General features: G+C 33.2%; 1 protein-coding gene across 1 annotated transcript; it reads left to right on the top strand.

The window, feature by feature from the left end:
* Positions 1–3932: 3932 nt before the first annotated feature.
* Positions 3933–15884, top strand: LOC145801904 (putative late blight resistance protein homolog R1A-3). The gene is made up of 2 exons (XM_082893724.1): positions 3933–6842; positions 15651–15884. The coding sequence occupies exons 1-2, from the start codon at positions 4046–4048 to the stop codon at positions 15653–15655; spliced, it is 2802 nt and encodes a 933-aa protein (XP_082749850.1). The 5' UTR covers positions 3933–4045; the 3' UTR covers positions 15656–15884.
* The last annotated feature ends 583 nt before the right edge of the window (positions 15885–16467 follow it).

Below are 16467 nucleotides of genomic sequence, written 5' to 3'. Positions count from 1 at the left end.
TTGATTGCATGTATTGGAGTATATGATTGAAATTCTCAATGTTACTCTCTCTTTTTTATGCGAGTCCAGATCCTCTATCATGGTTTTCAGCCATGCTTCCTATAGTGCTTTCAAAAACGACGTCGTTTTGAATGTTTTTTTTTTTTCAACTCTCAAACCAAAGAGACACCCCATCCAAAAAAGAAAAACAGAGAGTCGAAGAGGGACAGGCAGCGACGACTGTGATGGCGAGGCCACATTCCAATTCCTCTGACTCTATTTTTCTCTCATCGCCCAACCACCCCAATCGTTTACATCGGTAATGGTAATGGGTTTGAGACTCCAATGGGACTTTGTGGCAAGTGATAGATACCCAAATTCTCACTTAAACATTGTTGTATACGTGCGATGTGATGATAGTATAATACGTCTAAGTGAGTATACTATTTATACGTGTGATGTGATGATAGTATAAATAGTATACAACTTTTTTAATAAATAGTATACTACTTTATATAATTCTTTAAAAATAAATAAATTGTTTATTTAATTTTTTAAATAAATAAATTATTTATTTTTAATTTTTAAAAATATTTAACCAAACAAATATTTTTTTTTTGATAAAAAAATTACATAATAAATATATAAAGTATAGAGTGAGTTTAAGGAGAAAAAAAAAAAAAAGGTTGAATTTCATTTTAGATAGCAATTGTTTGGAGTTGTTGTGCATGTAGTTTGAACCTATGCAGAGATGTAGCAAAACCAATACACTACCATTTGAGCTACAGAGAACTCAAGATTAAGTTTGATTACATTTTAATATATTTTAAACGTTTTCTGAAGGAAAGGGATATGCACAGTGAAAGCGCTTTCTGTAATAGCATTTTTTTCATTTGCACAGTGAAAACACTTTTTGTAATAGCGTTTTCTTAATTAAAAACGCTTTTTGTAATAGCGCTTTCACTATTTATCAAATTTTCTGCTTCAAACAGTGAAAGCGCGATTTGTAATAGTGCTTTAGCCTAGTTTGGGAAATCCATCCAAACTAGGTCTAGTTTGAAAATTAAGATAGAAATTTGGCTTGGCCTAGTTTGGGAAGACTAAATAAGTGTACTTTTTATGAAATATGGATTGAGTTTGGGTTGAGTTTGAAGTGATGTGTTAGAGGAGTAATGTGACTTAAATAGGATGATGTGACTTAAATAAGATAATGACTTTTTGACTTTTTTTAATTATATCAAACTTGGAGGCTCCTCTCAAGCCCATTACCATTAACAAAGGATCACTCACACTCTTCAAATCACCATACCCATTATAATTTTTATAAGAAACCCCATACCCATCATTTAAATTCTCAGTTTCAATACAGTTTTTGTCTAAAAACATACCCATTCATTACAAACAAAAATCCACAAAGAAGGAAGAACCTGAGAGAAGAACATAAATCATATATGAAGAAGCTTCCCAGATTAAACAACATCTCTAAATTCGATTTGTATAGGGTTATTATTATCATAAAAGTCTAAAATTTTAAAGCAAATGGGTTCATTGAAATTAAATAGGAACAATACAAGTAGGAGAACTACATATTTTTTTAGGGTATTCTACAAAACCCCTAAATTGTTTTACAAATTTCAGACAAATTCAAATTTTAGGGCTTTACACCAGAAACAATTAAAAGCTAGAATAATGCTTGGGATCCTCTTTTGGGGGTCACCCCCTCATCCCCTTTGTCATATGGCGGTTGGTGATTGGAGGAGCAGGAAAAAAAAGAAAAAAAAAAAGAAAAGGTAACCAATGAGAGAGAGAGGGGGTCAAAGGGGGTGGGGGGAAAAGGGGGATGAATCATTGTTGTAAAAGCTAATCTAAGTAAAAACAAAACAATGGAAGCTAATATTATGACCCAATTTTTGCAACGAACACTACAACTTCATGTAGTGATCTTTTTCTATAATTTTTTAGTTAAGATGCCGGCAATGATGATATGTTCGTGACAGCAAGTTGAAGACGATGACTAGCTGTAGGCAATGAAGCTTTCCATGACTCTGTGTTGTGTTTTCATCGCTGATCTCTCTTTGAAAATCCTAGATCTGGGGCTTGCACGCTCCTCCTCCCTCGCTTTGCCTTGCCTCGCCGCCACAGTTCGCCTCACCTCGCTGCCGACTCACTGCCGTTTCATCGACTCTACTCCTTCAGCTTCGTCTCTCTCATTTCCTCTATTTTGCTTCTCATTTCTTGGTTCTATATGTTGGGTTTAGGTTCTAAAAGATGAGAGAGAAACGAAGAGAGAGAGGAAAGGCCAAAAAATAAATAAATAAATAAATAACAAAACAAGCTACCACACTAGGCAAAGTTTATCCAAACAAATAATTAATTATTTTATGGTCCGAATACTAAATTAATTGTGTCATAATCTGTCTCTTTTAAAAAAAAAAAAAAAAATCATACTGACTCTTAACTTAAATTAAATTACAGTTTAAGCATATTCAATACATATTTTCTCTAATCATAACTAATTGATATTAATGTTAGATAAAAATTAATTAAATATTTAAGGTGTTGTAATATATATTGTTGCGTTCTCTCACACCTTGTGAAATACATAAATGATACATTCTTTTAATTTGAGAGCTCTAAAAGAGCATTAATGGTGTGAAAATCAAAAAAATAAAATAAAACAAAAGCAAAACATCACATTACATGAGACCTACACACCAATTAGACCTATTAGAACTCTTATTTTAGAGCTCCCAATCTTTTTTCTTGTGAGATATATATACATAGGGGCAAAATTGTTTAGAAAAAAGAGAAAAAATAATAGTATGTCTTTCATGGAAGAAGTACTTGTTGCTCATGGGTTTAGAAAGTAAAATATTTTAGACTGTCCTTTACATTATTAATTCACGGGACTCACATTCTATTATTTGATTGCAATTTTTGTTATTTTGATTGATTTTCTATTCAACAAAATTTACAAATTTTTTAATCCTACAACTAATATATATATATATATATATATATATATAAACCCAATTAGTACACTAATGTGTGTTTAGGAGAGAAAATATTAGATACACATCTAACCTTTGGCATAGTGCACAAATCGATTGTCCAGTGACTTTGAATTCATAACCTCAAGATTATTAGGTTAAGATTTTACTATTAAACCAATGGTCATTCCTAATCCTACAACTAATATACAAAGCAATTGTATATTTTCATATCTACAACAAAATAAAATAGGCAAAAAATAATTATTTATCTCACTAATCTAACGGAATAACTAACGTTACACAAATAACATGAATTGTTAATCTTTTCTCACTCCGTTTCAAAATAATAGCCCATTTTTGGGAAATTTAACCTTTTTTGATAGTATTTTTTTTTTTAAGAATATTAATTGTCATAATTGTACTTTTTGTGTTCTTGATGAATTTGAAAGGAAGACAAAATAGTAAATTCATATTATTTTATTTCTTAATTTTTGAATAGAGACTAATATTTTAAAACAATAAAAAAAATATTAATTATGATAATCTAATAAGACTATTGAATTGTCGCAACCAATTTCCACCACCGCAACCAAGCTGTTGATTCTTGGTATTTTCTTGATTTTTTTGTTTACTTTTTTTCACTTGCATCTCTGGTGACACTGGGAAGAGGGGTACCAATAGAAATGAGATGAGATAAGATGGGATGAAGTGAAGAGTAGTGATAGTTGTAAAAGTGGTGGTGATAAAGATAGGGAGATGAAGTGTGGAAGTGTGATGGGGGTAAAAGTAATTTTGTTATTTCATGACTCTCGTTAACGGAGTTAACTTTTGAGGACATCGGTGGAAGCCAGTGTTATATTTTGTCAAACTGGTAGGCCAGCTGCAATTTAAGCAAATTGTTAGGGGAGGTAAATGTAATTTGTTTAAATTTTAGCTGGAGTCAACATTTTGGATGCCCCAAAGTCTTTTCTGTGATTGAACTCCGTCTTCCGAACACAACTTGAGAGAGATAGCAGAGCACCGAAATGGGGCTATGGAAGCAGTAAACAATTGACTGTCTGCTGATCAAAAACATGGATGAGTATGAGAGAGTGGAAGCCAGAGAAAGAGGAAGAGAAGAAAGAGAGAGAGAAAGAGAAAGAGAAAGAAAAAGAATGATAGAGAGCTGGAAACAGAGAGAGGGATTCGGGAGGGAGACGGGTGAAAATTATTGTGTCTTGGAGAAACTGAATCATCTAATGATCAGTAAGGCGTGCAATTTGACCGCAGATCAGATTGATCATCTCGATTCTTTTTACCATCGGCTAAGATTCCTAGCATTCATTCTCAAGGATATGGATGAGAAGCAGCAGCAGCATGAGCTGAACCATGAAGCTAAAAACCTGCCGATGCAAATTTATTATATGATCTGCAAGACAAGACAACTCATCCGTTTTTTTGATGTTGAAGTTCCAGGGCAGAGGGACAGCAACAACAACGGTGACAGCTTTTTTGATATTTTAATTGACATAAATATCATGGAAGAGATTAAGACGATCGAGGCAAAAGTGCAGCAGTTTTATGACCAGATGAATCAGATCCAACTCCTACAAGATTTCAATGATGGAGTCCCGTCAATGTCAATGGAGAACAGAAAGATGGTAGATGAAGAAATTACAGTGGGCTTTGATGATGAGGCGTTGACTATGAAAGAGCTACTTGCTGGAGGGAAGAAGCAGCTGCAAATGGTATCAATTGTTGGGATGCCTGGACTCGGTAAGACAACTTTAGCCACAAAACTGTACAATGATCCTTACATCAGACACTACTTTCATATTCGTGCATGGACCTATGCTTCTCAATCACCCAGAAAAACAGATATGTTGTTGGACATTTTACGTTCTGTTAATGTCGTCTTTACCGATGACATTAAAAACATGACCAATGAGAAGCTAGGCGAAAAGTTGTACAAGCAACTAAAAGGCAAGAGATATCTCATTGTCATTGATGATTTATGGGATATTGGTGCCTGGGTCGATCTTAAAATGTATTTCCCCAATGACAACAATGGAAGTAGAGTTATGTTCACTAGTCGCCTCAAAGAGCTGCCTATTCATGCCTCACCTGATTGCCATCCTCATTGTCTGCGTTTTCTCACTGAAGAAGAGAGTTGGGAGTTATTACAACGGAAGGTGTTTCAAAAAGAAAGTTGCCCTCCAGAACTGATTGGAATTGGGAAGCAAATAATGAAAAAATGTGAAGGGCTTCCACTTGCAATTGTTGTAATAGCAGGACTTCTTGTAAAGAACATGAAGACACAAGAGTCATGGAAACAAGTTGCCCAAAGTGTAAGCTCATACATTGTTAGTGATCCAAACCAGTACTTAGACACACTAGCACTGAGTTACAATCACTTGCCTCGCCACTTGAAACCATGCTTTCTCTATTTAGGAGCATTTCCAGAAGACAATGAAATCCCAGTGCAGAAGTTAATTTGTTTGTGGGTAGCTGAGGGGTTTATACAAAAAATTGGGCAGAGAAGCTTGGAGGAAGTAGCAGAGGATTACTTAATGGATCTAATTCAGAGAAGTCTGGTAATTGTTGCTCGAAAAGGGTTTGATGGTCGAATTAAAGCATGTCGCATGCATGATTTGTTGCGTGATTTATGCGTGAAGAAAGCCAGTGAAATTAATTTCTTACAGTGGATTCACAATTATAAAGACGCTTCTCCTTCTTCTTCAAGTAATTACGAAACAAATAATCAACGCCGCCTGTGCATCCATTCTGACTTCTTGGAAAAATGTGATCAAGTTCTCTTAGAGTCTTATTCCCTAGCAGTTGTTCAATCATTATTGTGCTTCAGAAATAAGTTTCAGATAAAAATGAGTTACGGCGACAATCCGTTTGGTGATGTGTGCTCGTTTATTTGTTGGACCTTGAAACTTCTTAGAGTGTTGGACATATGGTACATAAATGCCTTCTTTTCAAGAGAATTAACACAACTTGTTAATTTGAGGTATTTGGCAATTAATTTGGAAAGTTCTTACGAATTACCGCCATCGATATCCAATCTCTCAAACCTAGAAACACTTATCATTATTTCTTCACAATGGCCACGGTGTAATGTTATTCTGCCATGTAATGTTTGGAAGATTCCAAAGTTGAGGTACCTTTATGCAAAAGGAGGAGCAAAATATGATGCGTCTTTATGTTCTGAAGAAGCAGTAACAGATCACAACTATCCCTCTATATTAGAAAACCTACGAACCATCACTAACTTAAATTGTTATGGATTTATTCAGGATTTATTGGCAAGAACTCCTTTTCTTACAGAGCTGGGAATTTGTGGACAACTGTTTTCAGATTCGGGGAATTGGATGTTTCTTAACCTAGAATTTTTAAGACACCTTGAGACTTTGAAGCTATGCAGCAATATTTTCCCCAGATACCCAACTACTCTCAGAGAGGTCAAGTTTCCTGCAAATATTAAAAGGCTAACCTTGAAATATACAGGGATAGAGTGGGAGGAGATATCAGTCCTTGGGATGATGTTACCCAACCTTGAGCTTCTCAAACTAGGATATAATGCTGCCTGGGGACAGCAATGGGCAACAACCGATGGTGGGTTTCCTCGACTCAAATTCTTGAAACTGAGTGGGCTCAATGTTGAGCGATGGATCTCCTGCTCTGATCACTTTCCAAGCCTTCAACAGTTATGGTTGGAATGGTGTAAAGATCTCAAGGAAATACCATCTAGTTTGGGGGATATACTCTCTCTGCAGCTGATTGAGGTAAAGTATTGTCATCCCACTGTTGACGAATCTGTCAGGAAAATTAAGGAAGAGCAAGAGAGCATTGGAAATAATTGGTTGAAAGTGCTGATTACTAAAGGTATGTTCTTTTTTATATTTATGTTTAATTTTTTCTTTTCTCATTTTGGATTCGACCCTACATAAAATAAAAGTAATCTGCATTGTGTATATATAAACTAACCTAAAACTCTATGCACTGCCTTAAACAAAAATTAAAATTTTATCTTAAAAATTAAAGTAATAATTTTAAAATTTAAAAGGAAAAAATAGTAAAAATTATGTGAATGAGTTGTTTTCATTTAAATTGCACTAAAGTTGTGTTTTAATTGTGTTGTTATTAATATTTTATAAGTATTAACTAATAGAAATATATATATATATATATATATATATATACATACATATCATTACGGGGATTAGTAATATTTTGAGCAAAAACATTGAATGAATTATAAAAATTACATTTAGCATACAAGATAAATAACATTTACTTTTATATTAGATTTTTTCAAATGACATAACAACTAAAATTTTTAATTTACAATTACATAATAAAATTCATTTAAAATTTGTTAAAATCAAAAATAAATTGGAGAATGAAATAATTTTTTTATTTTATAGAAAGAGTAAGCATTAACCCCTTTTCCCAAGCCATCCAAAACGAAGTCATCTCTAACCCGCATCAAGCTCCACCTCTAAATCATTTCACTCCTCTTGTTAACCACTATCAACTTGTGTTTTAGTTCCCTTCCTAGACACACTTTTTTATTCCCCTTCCCCCAATTACCCTTACAATTTCCAATCCTACAATCAACCTCTAAGTGAACTTTGTTAGAATCTATACCAGCCATATTCTATGATCTTTATCCTCATTAACTAAACTAACCCCTTGCAAATAATCTCATCGAATGGATTATGAAAACATGGAATGGTTAGGTCAACTATTAAAAATATGAGGAAAAATATCAAATCAATTAGAAAATGGCTAAAAAAAATGTCATTTTCATTGGGGTCAAGTATGTCTTATGTTTGGTGCAAGTCTTTTATGTGTCAAACTTTCATCCAAACAATACGAATATATAGTGCAAAATTTTTTATTTTACCTCACTAATACGCAATTCTCTTAAAATATGAACCTAAGGTTGGACGCAAGTTTAGATATTCACAAACTGAATAATACAACATTTGTACCAACTTATCTTGACTCAGTTCCATTAAATATCTTTTCTTTGTCCTATTCAGCACTATAAACCAATATTTTTTACTTTTTAGTCTGAAAACTAATTAATTTAAATATTCTAGCAATAATTAATTATATATATAAGAGAAATCAATCTATACATAATTAAAAACATAAATCTATAAATATTGTAACGCCCTCAAAATAATATATATAATCCAACATTCTTGACATGGATAGATATAAGAAAAATAAATATATTTCCATTCATCAGAGTAGTTAAGTACAAAAGTATTACACGTTAACAACAAAGGTAAATGCTCCAGGGGCCTACAACTTTCCAAGCCAACACTTGGTCACAAAGGAGAGTACTAACTCAAATACACTTTAAGCCCTTGGCTTGAAATTACATGTAATACACCAAAAAGATAACAACAAAAGTCCTTCAGTCTCTAAACAACCCAAGCTATGTCCTTGGAGGTAGCATATCACCTGAACCTGAAAATGGTGTCCCATAAAGGATGAGCCACAGCCCAGTAGGAATATACTAAACCAACTATAAGCAATGACTAAAATAATAGCACTGGTGAGCACTCATAAATTCATTTATATCATATTATCGTTCCATGACAATTATGTCCATGTTACATTTCACTTTCCTTTATATACCAATTCATTTCATAAACGTGGCTCAGAACCTGGCCAGATAATTCAACGGAGATTACATCTCTCATTATCAATAATTCCATTTCAATTGGGATAACAACTCATATTGAACATTTCTTCCTTCACAATAGACACACATGATTGCTGTATCAATTTCAAATAAACCCTTCCATACTTCATATATGATATACAGATTTGCTATATCAATACTTCAATAGATACACACATTTGCTGTATCAGGAGAGTGCATATAAAATGTATTAAAGCATGTAAGCACATATGGAGTACGTCCCCCATCTCTTCCCAAACAAAAATATACAAATAATGTGTTAAAGTATATGAACACATATGGAGTACAGCCCCTATCTCCTCCCTGCCAAACAAGATATACAAATAATGTGTTAAAGTATATGAACACATATATGTGTGTAGAGTACATCCCCTATCTCCTCGAACACACTGGAGTACAACCCCTTTCTCCTCCCTACCAAACAAGATATACAAGTAATGTGTTAAAGTATATGAACACATATATGTGTGTGTAGTACATCCCCTATCTCCTCCAACACACTGGAGTACAGCCCATTTCTCCTCCCTGCCAAACAAGATAAACAAGTAATGTGTTAAAGTATATGAACACATATATGTGTGTGGAGTACATCTCCTATCTCCTCTAACACACTGGAATACAGCCCCTTTCTCCTCCCTGCCAAACAAATATGCATATATATTGTATTTAAGCACTTCATCACATACAATGATCAATCAGTACACATATTTGCTGTATTATTCCTACCGTCATATTCAATGGTATAACACGCTAGATTAGTCTCAGTTTTCCCTAATCAACATGCAGTGTCTACAACAATCAAGGCTATCCTCCACCGATAGCCCAAAGCAGATATTTCTAAACAGAAAATAAATGCATCAACAGATATAACATCAACATTCTCATAGGTGAGTGATAAATGAATCCAACTATACCATTTAATCCCATAATTTCCCAATCTCATAATTTCTAATTCAATTTCCTATTTCCCCAAATTAATTGTACCAATTAATTTATCACAATAATTAGGGCATTTTCCCTCTTTCTCAAATATTGATCCTAAGACCAAATTCCACCAATTTAACTCTCAAACTCATATTTTCAAGACCTTAAATGCACATGGAGTCTTTAAACATAAAACCCCTCTTTTAAAAATTACAAACCGAACTCCAACTTTTCCTAAAATTACCAAACTATATTAAAATAATCAAGATGCATAAAACTTATGTCAAAACTCATAAGATAGAGTCGGTTATCCCTACCTCGAAATTAGAAGCCCAAAGGAGAAGATGGTGAAAATCCAAAGTGCTTCAAATCCACAATTTTTCAGATTGATAGGAAGCCCAAACCGAGCTCTACACTCTTTGCAAATACACTAAGGGAGAAGATCACTCAAACTAGATCAAACCCTAGAGAGAAGGTGAAAAGTAGTGAGAGAAGCTCACAAAAAGGGTTTCTAAAAAGTAAGAGAGAGAAAGGAAATGTGAAAAGTGATTCAAAATCACCCGGCTGCTATTTGATATACGACTATCCCGCTTGAGCAGAGAATAGGACGCTCGAGCGTCAAGCACAGAAAACTAGACCCGCTCGAGCGCAAAGGTACACGCTCGAGCGCCAAGACACAACTGCAAAACACACCCGCTCGAGCGTAGATTTCCCCCTCCCAGTACTTATACAGACAATGAACTACCCGCTCGAGCGCAATCCGCTCGAGCATAAGAAAATCCGCTCGAGCGTAAAAAACACACCTGCAGAAGTTTTGCAGAGGCACGAAATGCTAAGAGTGTGTTAACCCCGCTCGAGCGCAAGAAGACCTGCTCGAGCGGATCACCTGAAAACCGGGCAACAAGGTTTGAAACTCAAACTCAAACTCAACCAATCTGTAACAACCCTGCCCAACACATCCTAAAACTCAAATATATGGAATTAAAGGATGACAACACGGCATACACAACAACCAACTCTACAGAACCGAGTCCGGAATACAATAACTAAAGAAAGGGAAAATCGGGATCGCTATAAATATTGTCTAAACGTATAGAGTTTTTTTTCTTTTTTTTGTTGATATAAATCATTTTGTTAGCCAATGTTTGTATCATGGATAAAAATAGATAAAATTCTAATTTGGCCTTAATATCTTTGAATTGAACTGCTTAGACCGATCTTAGATTTGTTGAACCATTCAACTTATAGTTAGTATTAGAAAATTACTTGTATTTAAAATTTGCCCAAATCATAATTTTGTAATCTACTTTAAAATTTATGAATTTTGTATTTTCAATTCATTGTTCATAAATACAAATTTTATTTGAAAAATAAGTGAAAACAATAACTATTATAAGCTGGGTAAATTACACTCACCTCTGTTGAGATTTTTGACAATTACATTGGCCTCTCCTATTTTTTTTCAGAAATTACACTGACCTCCCTTGAGGTTTATTTTTTATTTGCAGATTCCTCTTTTCCGTTAGTTGACTGTTAGTTTGACTATTTTGTTTTTTTTGTTTTGAAAATTAGTGATTAGTTGTTAGATTATCACATAGGGGGGTTTTAGTTTGATTTTGTATAACATTTGAAGTGATTATCTATAAATTAAAAATAAAATAAATCAATTAATTATTTTTTAGGCAAACAAATTAATATGAATCATTAAAGCCAAATGAAAAATACAACAACTTGTATGTATGTAATGCAAAAAATTATATATATATATATATATATTTATAGTTAAAGCATGTAAGTATTTAAAAATATTATTTAATACTATTCAAATAAATACAAGTGGTGTCCCAAATTTATTTTTATTAATTTAGATAGTAAGACTCATGTCATCAAAAAAAAAAAAAAAAAAAAAATGAAAAGGAAGATAGTAAGACTCATCAATTTTATCTTGTTTTTTTTTAAGACAACTAAACTATATGATGTCAAGTATTGATTAAAAACTATCAAATAACTTCTCTTATATTTATATAATTAATTTTTTAATTTGCTTCATCATCACTTTTGTCATAACAATAGGTTATTCCAAAATACATACCATTTTATATGTGACATATGTAAGTTATAACATTTGTGGTGTTGATTACCACAAATATTATAACTAAATTTTTTTTCAATCATTACTAAAAAAAAACTCATAGCCAAACACAACATAAGGTATAACAAAAATAATAATCGCATATTTAATGTTTATTAACAAAAATATCTCTAATGTTAAAATTACTAAACTAACCCTCCGATTAACGTCGTTAATCGCAGGGAAAGTCAGTGTAATTTTAGAAAAAGAAGGGGAGATCAGTGTGATTGTCAGGAACCTCAATCGAGTTGATTGTAATTTATCCTTATAAGTTATATATTTTATTTACATATATTTAAGAAAATTGCATACAAAAAATTGATATTAATTTTTTTAATAATATTTAGAGTTATGCTAGAAACTCCAAACAAATTACCAAAATTTTTACCAAACCTCTCACATAAGTGTGGGACCCACACACATGTAATTTGTGTGGGTCCCACACCTATGTGAGAGGTTTGGTAGAAAATTTGATAATTTATTTGGGATTCATAGCATTTTTCAAATATTTATGCTACATTTGGATAATGATTGAAGGGAAAACAAAATTAAGTTAATTAAACAAAAATGGTTATTTTTGTACTATTATCTAATTCATTTTTTTCATATTCTTAACCTAACCAGAACAAAATATAGTTTCTTTCACTCCATTTTCATTTTTTTTCATTTTTTAATTTAACTAAGCATATAGCATTTTATGTTTTTTCATATTTCATTTTGATTTTTAATTTTTGTAATTTTTTTTGGAATATGTGATATATATGTATTGAGTAACAATATTCATGTGATCTAATAAGTATATAAAAGTAATTCAAAAAATTATCAAAAAATAAAGTGTATGGAGTATGTGTGTGCGAAAATTTTACCACACAACCAATATCTGATCTTCCTCCTAGAATTCTGGGAACACAGTTGTAGAACACGCAGCCTATATAGATCTACGTTTGCACAATTAGTAGAAGAACTAACTCGATTGCTTGTCAACCGAGAGGGTACTCCGATGATAAAGTCAGTAAATTAATATCCCAAGATATTTTGACAAATTAATGGTAACTCAAATTAACACACATAAACTCATGTACTCTCATACACGAGGGTGCTTATATAAAGGTGTCCTCCTAGAAGTAGTGATCAAGTCAAACACTTGTTCCTTTTAGAAATAATACTTGATGATTCATCTCTCCCAGTTAGGTTATGGTTAGTTAACCTCTCAAAAGAGTCCTAAATACACCCAACCTAGGAGTCATTTATTCACTAGAATTTTTGTCTTTCACCAAATACCTCAGCCTAGACATGGATTATTTTCATACCTCGGCCAATCACATTCCGCCATGTGGCACTTTAGGCCAAGGTCATGCCACGTGGACATGTCGAAAATTATGTTTCCACACCTAGCTCCTAGATACTATCACCTTAGGAACCATAACCACAACTAAGGCTACTGAAGACAAAGCTGCAATGACAACTATAACACACCTATAAAACTATCATAAGGATGTAGGATAGCAGTACACAATCCTCTCCTCTATAACAAACTTAGTTAGTTAGAATCTATAACTAATCTAGAGATACTTTGTTTTGTTTCCATGTATACATTGATCAAAGACTTCTATGTGTAGTTGAGTTCATAATGAAATAATAGAAAATATAATTTTGCTCTCTCTCTCTCTCTCTCTCTCTCTATTTTCTTCATGGTATCAGACTGAATTAAAGTAAGAGGAACATTGAAATTAGTATTAGTCAATACAAAAGGATGTTTGTGACTCTTTGAGACACAACAATGACTGCAAAAAGAAGAACAATCTTTATGAGAAATAGAAAAACCACAAGTTTTTGCTATATGATGAAAAACATCTGAAGAAAGATGCCCTAGTCTCTTATGCCAAGTGGCAGCTGGAGAAGTAATACTAGAAAAAACCTTTGAATAGTGATCAAAATGAGACGGAAGGAAACTGATAGAGACTATTCTGATGATGACCTCTACATAGAACATGGTTGTTGTGTTTGTCCTAAATAACAAATGATTTATCAATAAATGTAATGGTGGAACCATTATCTGATGTGAGTTGATGAACATAAAGCAAAATAGATGAAATTTGTGGAACATGCCACACATTATTAAGTTTGAATTGAAGGAGGGAGTAGATAATTTTGTTGTTTCTTCTCCTAGTCATGTTTCTGTTTCTCCTAATCCTAGTCCTCTTGCTAACGATCATGTCCTCTTCTTCCTCTGTTCCTTTTTCTTTCTCTCCGGCTAGTATCAGTCTTGCTATTCCTATTTTACCTCCTCATTTGCCTCTTAATTCTCATACAATGATATAACTAGAGCTAAAGATGTTGCTCCTACCTCTTCTTTGTGTCTAACAGCTTCTTTACTTCCCAAGATGCAATTGCAATTTGAATTGCACTATTTTGTTTCTACTTGTATTTGTTTTATTCATAATAAGTACGTTTTGATACATGTAAAAAACATATAAGAAAAAACAGAAGTTTGTGTTTTCAAGATGCTATTGAAATCTACCGTAGGGTCATCATTTGACCAGTGACCTAGCTAGGTCCATATTCTTAGGTAGGTTAGCAAAGCCCGAAAAGGGCTTGGCTTGAGACTAGGTCTAGGTCTAGGTGTTGTAGACTGACTAGTTAGCCCTTGAGAGGTGATCAATCAGCCCATTGGCTCAACCCACAAGCAAAAAATAGGAAAAATGTTTTTTTTTTTTAAAGATTGTTAGGGTTATGCACCTCGCTAGCTCTTCAGGGCTTGGGCCTAAAATTTTTGGCTCTGGCATGGCATGGCCCACTAGAAAAAAAATCTATTGAGCATAGCCACAGAAGAGCTTGGGCACCAATTTCACGAGTTGAGCCAACCTTGCCTGAGTGTACCCACAATGCAAATTGTCAGGTCATGACCAACCATCTTCAGAACTAATGAGTAATTTTCCTTCTATGATGGATATACTGATTTGAGTATATCAAGTGAGCATAGGGCTGGGATAACTATGCTCAAACGAAGTTGATGTTTAAACAACTTACTGAATCTCTTCTTCTAATGCATTTGCTAAAATATAATATTCAGAAAAAATGAGTAGTACCCCTTTATCAATTTTGTGTTGGCTATTTGTATTAAGAACAATACCTTCTTTTTTCTTATCGTATAATTTAGTAAAATTTCAAAATTATTTCCATTTTTTGGAAACAAAAATGAGACACCAAACAAGTTTCTTGTTTCCCGTTTTCAAAATGTTTGTAAAACATAAACAAAAGATTAAAACATAAACATTACCAAATGGGAGTTTAAGAGTTCAACCTTGAGAAAAACCGAGAAAGAGTGGGAGGAGATGTTGATCCTTGGCTTGTTACCCAATCTTTGTTGAGAAGTGTTGATATGATATGTATTGAATATTTACCACTCGACTGTAGATCCAACTGTGAATACATAGTTCTCTGTATATTGGTTGTATTTTTTCTAATCATTGCACAACCGCAATGACTGTGGACGTATGCCTAATTTTGGGATGAATCACTTTCAATCTTGTGTTCTTGTGTGTATGTATAATTTATTATTCCTATTTTGTTCCTTTCTATTATCGTGTCTCACTCATCCTGATTAGGTATTCCGCATGGGCAACAACTTGCCAAAGATCTTGATCTAACTAGTGGAAAACTTTGGACTAACCTGTGAGCTACTGCATTGAAACATCTTATAATGTTATGTCTATTGTGATGTTTCTATTTTTTGTCATGTTCTTTTTTTCTTTTTCTTTTTTGTTTTTTCTTTTAAGATTTCACATAGGAAGATTAATGAGGAATGCAACTTCACAGTGAATTTTAATTTTCTCAAGTGGAATTTCATTGTTTTTGGTAGTACTTGTATATCCTTTGGCTGAAAACGTAAAACCAATTTGATAACATGTTTCAGGATGAAGATTGTCTTGCTTATAGCTTCCCTCCCTTGTTCTGAATCAAACAGAAATGGTGTTTTCAAAGGTGCTATCAGAGAAAATGTACCAATTGGAGATTGAGTGTTTGATTGTGCTAGAAATTGCTAGTTAAGTGTGCTTGTTATGTAATATAGCTGCTTGTGAGTGCTCGTTTGTAATATCTAACTACTGAATTCACCCAAACAAATATATAACTACTGTTTGTGAGGAAATTGTTGGAGTATTATTTTGTCTCGTTTACTGTCAAAATATAAAAATGGAGTAGAGTTTGTGACGTTAAATTTACCTGGTTTAAGCAGATTTAGGTGTTTGGTATGGCTAGCCAGCCACTTTAACTGGGAGGAACAGAGCATTTGAGTTAACAATGTATCTTTTATTTTTCATATAGGTTGCATGCATGATACATCACTTATTCACCATGCATTAATAGTTTTGAGTGGTGGAGATATACAGAGAATTTTCATTATTGTGATCTTGATTACATATGAGTAATGTCTTACAACTTGGATTACATTGATCTTAAAAACTACTAAACACATATTAGAAGGTGTTCTATATTCATTCAACAAGGGATATACAAAGTGTGACGTCCATTCCAGATATCAGTGAGGTTAATTGGAGTACAATACTTTTTATTGCTGAGCTGCTGCCATTGTTTATTTCTGCCAGCACTTTGGCAACTACAATGTACATGAACCCGCCTGCCGTGAATCCTAGAAACAAAAACAAAAAAAAAAAAGAACAAGAAGAACATATTGGGATTATTACTAATGCTAATGCATATGATACCCTCAA

This window comes from Camellia sinensis, chromosome 11 (genome assembly GCF_055761805.1).
Source record: "Camellia sinensis isolate YWXY chromosome 11, ASM5576180v1, whole genome shotgun sequence".
NCBI lineage: Eukaryota > Viridiplantae > Streptophyta > Magnoliopsida > Ericales > Theaceae > Camellia > Camellia sinensis.
This window is presented reverse-complemented; position numbering and strand designations above follow the sequence as displayed.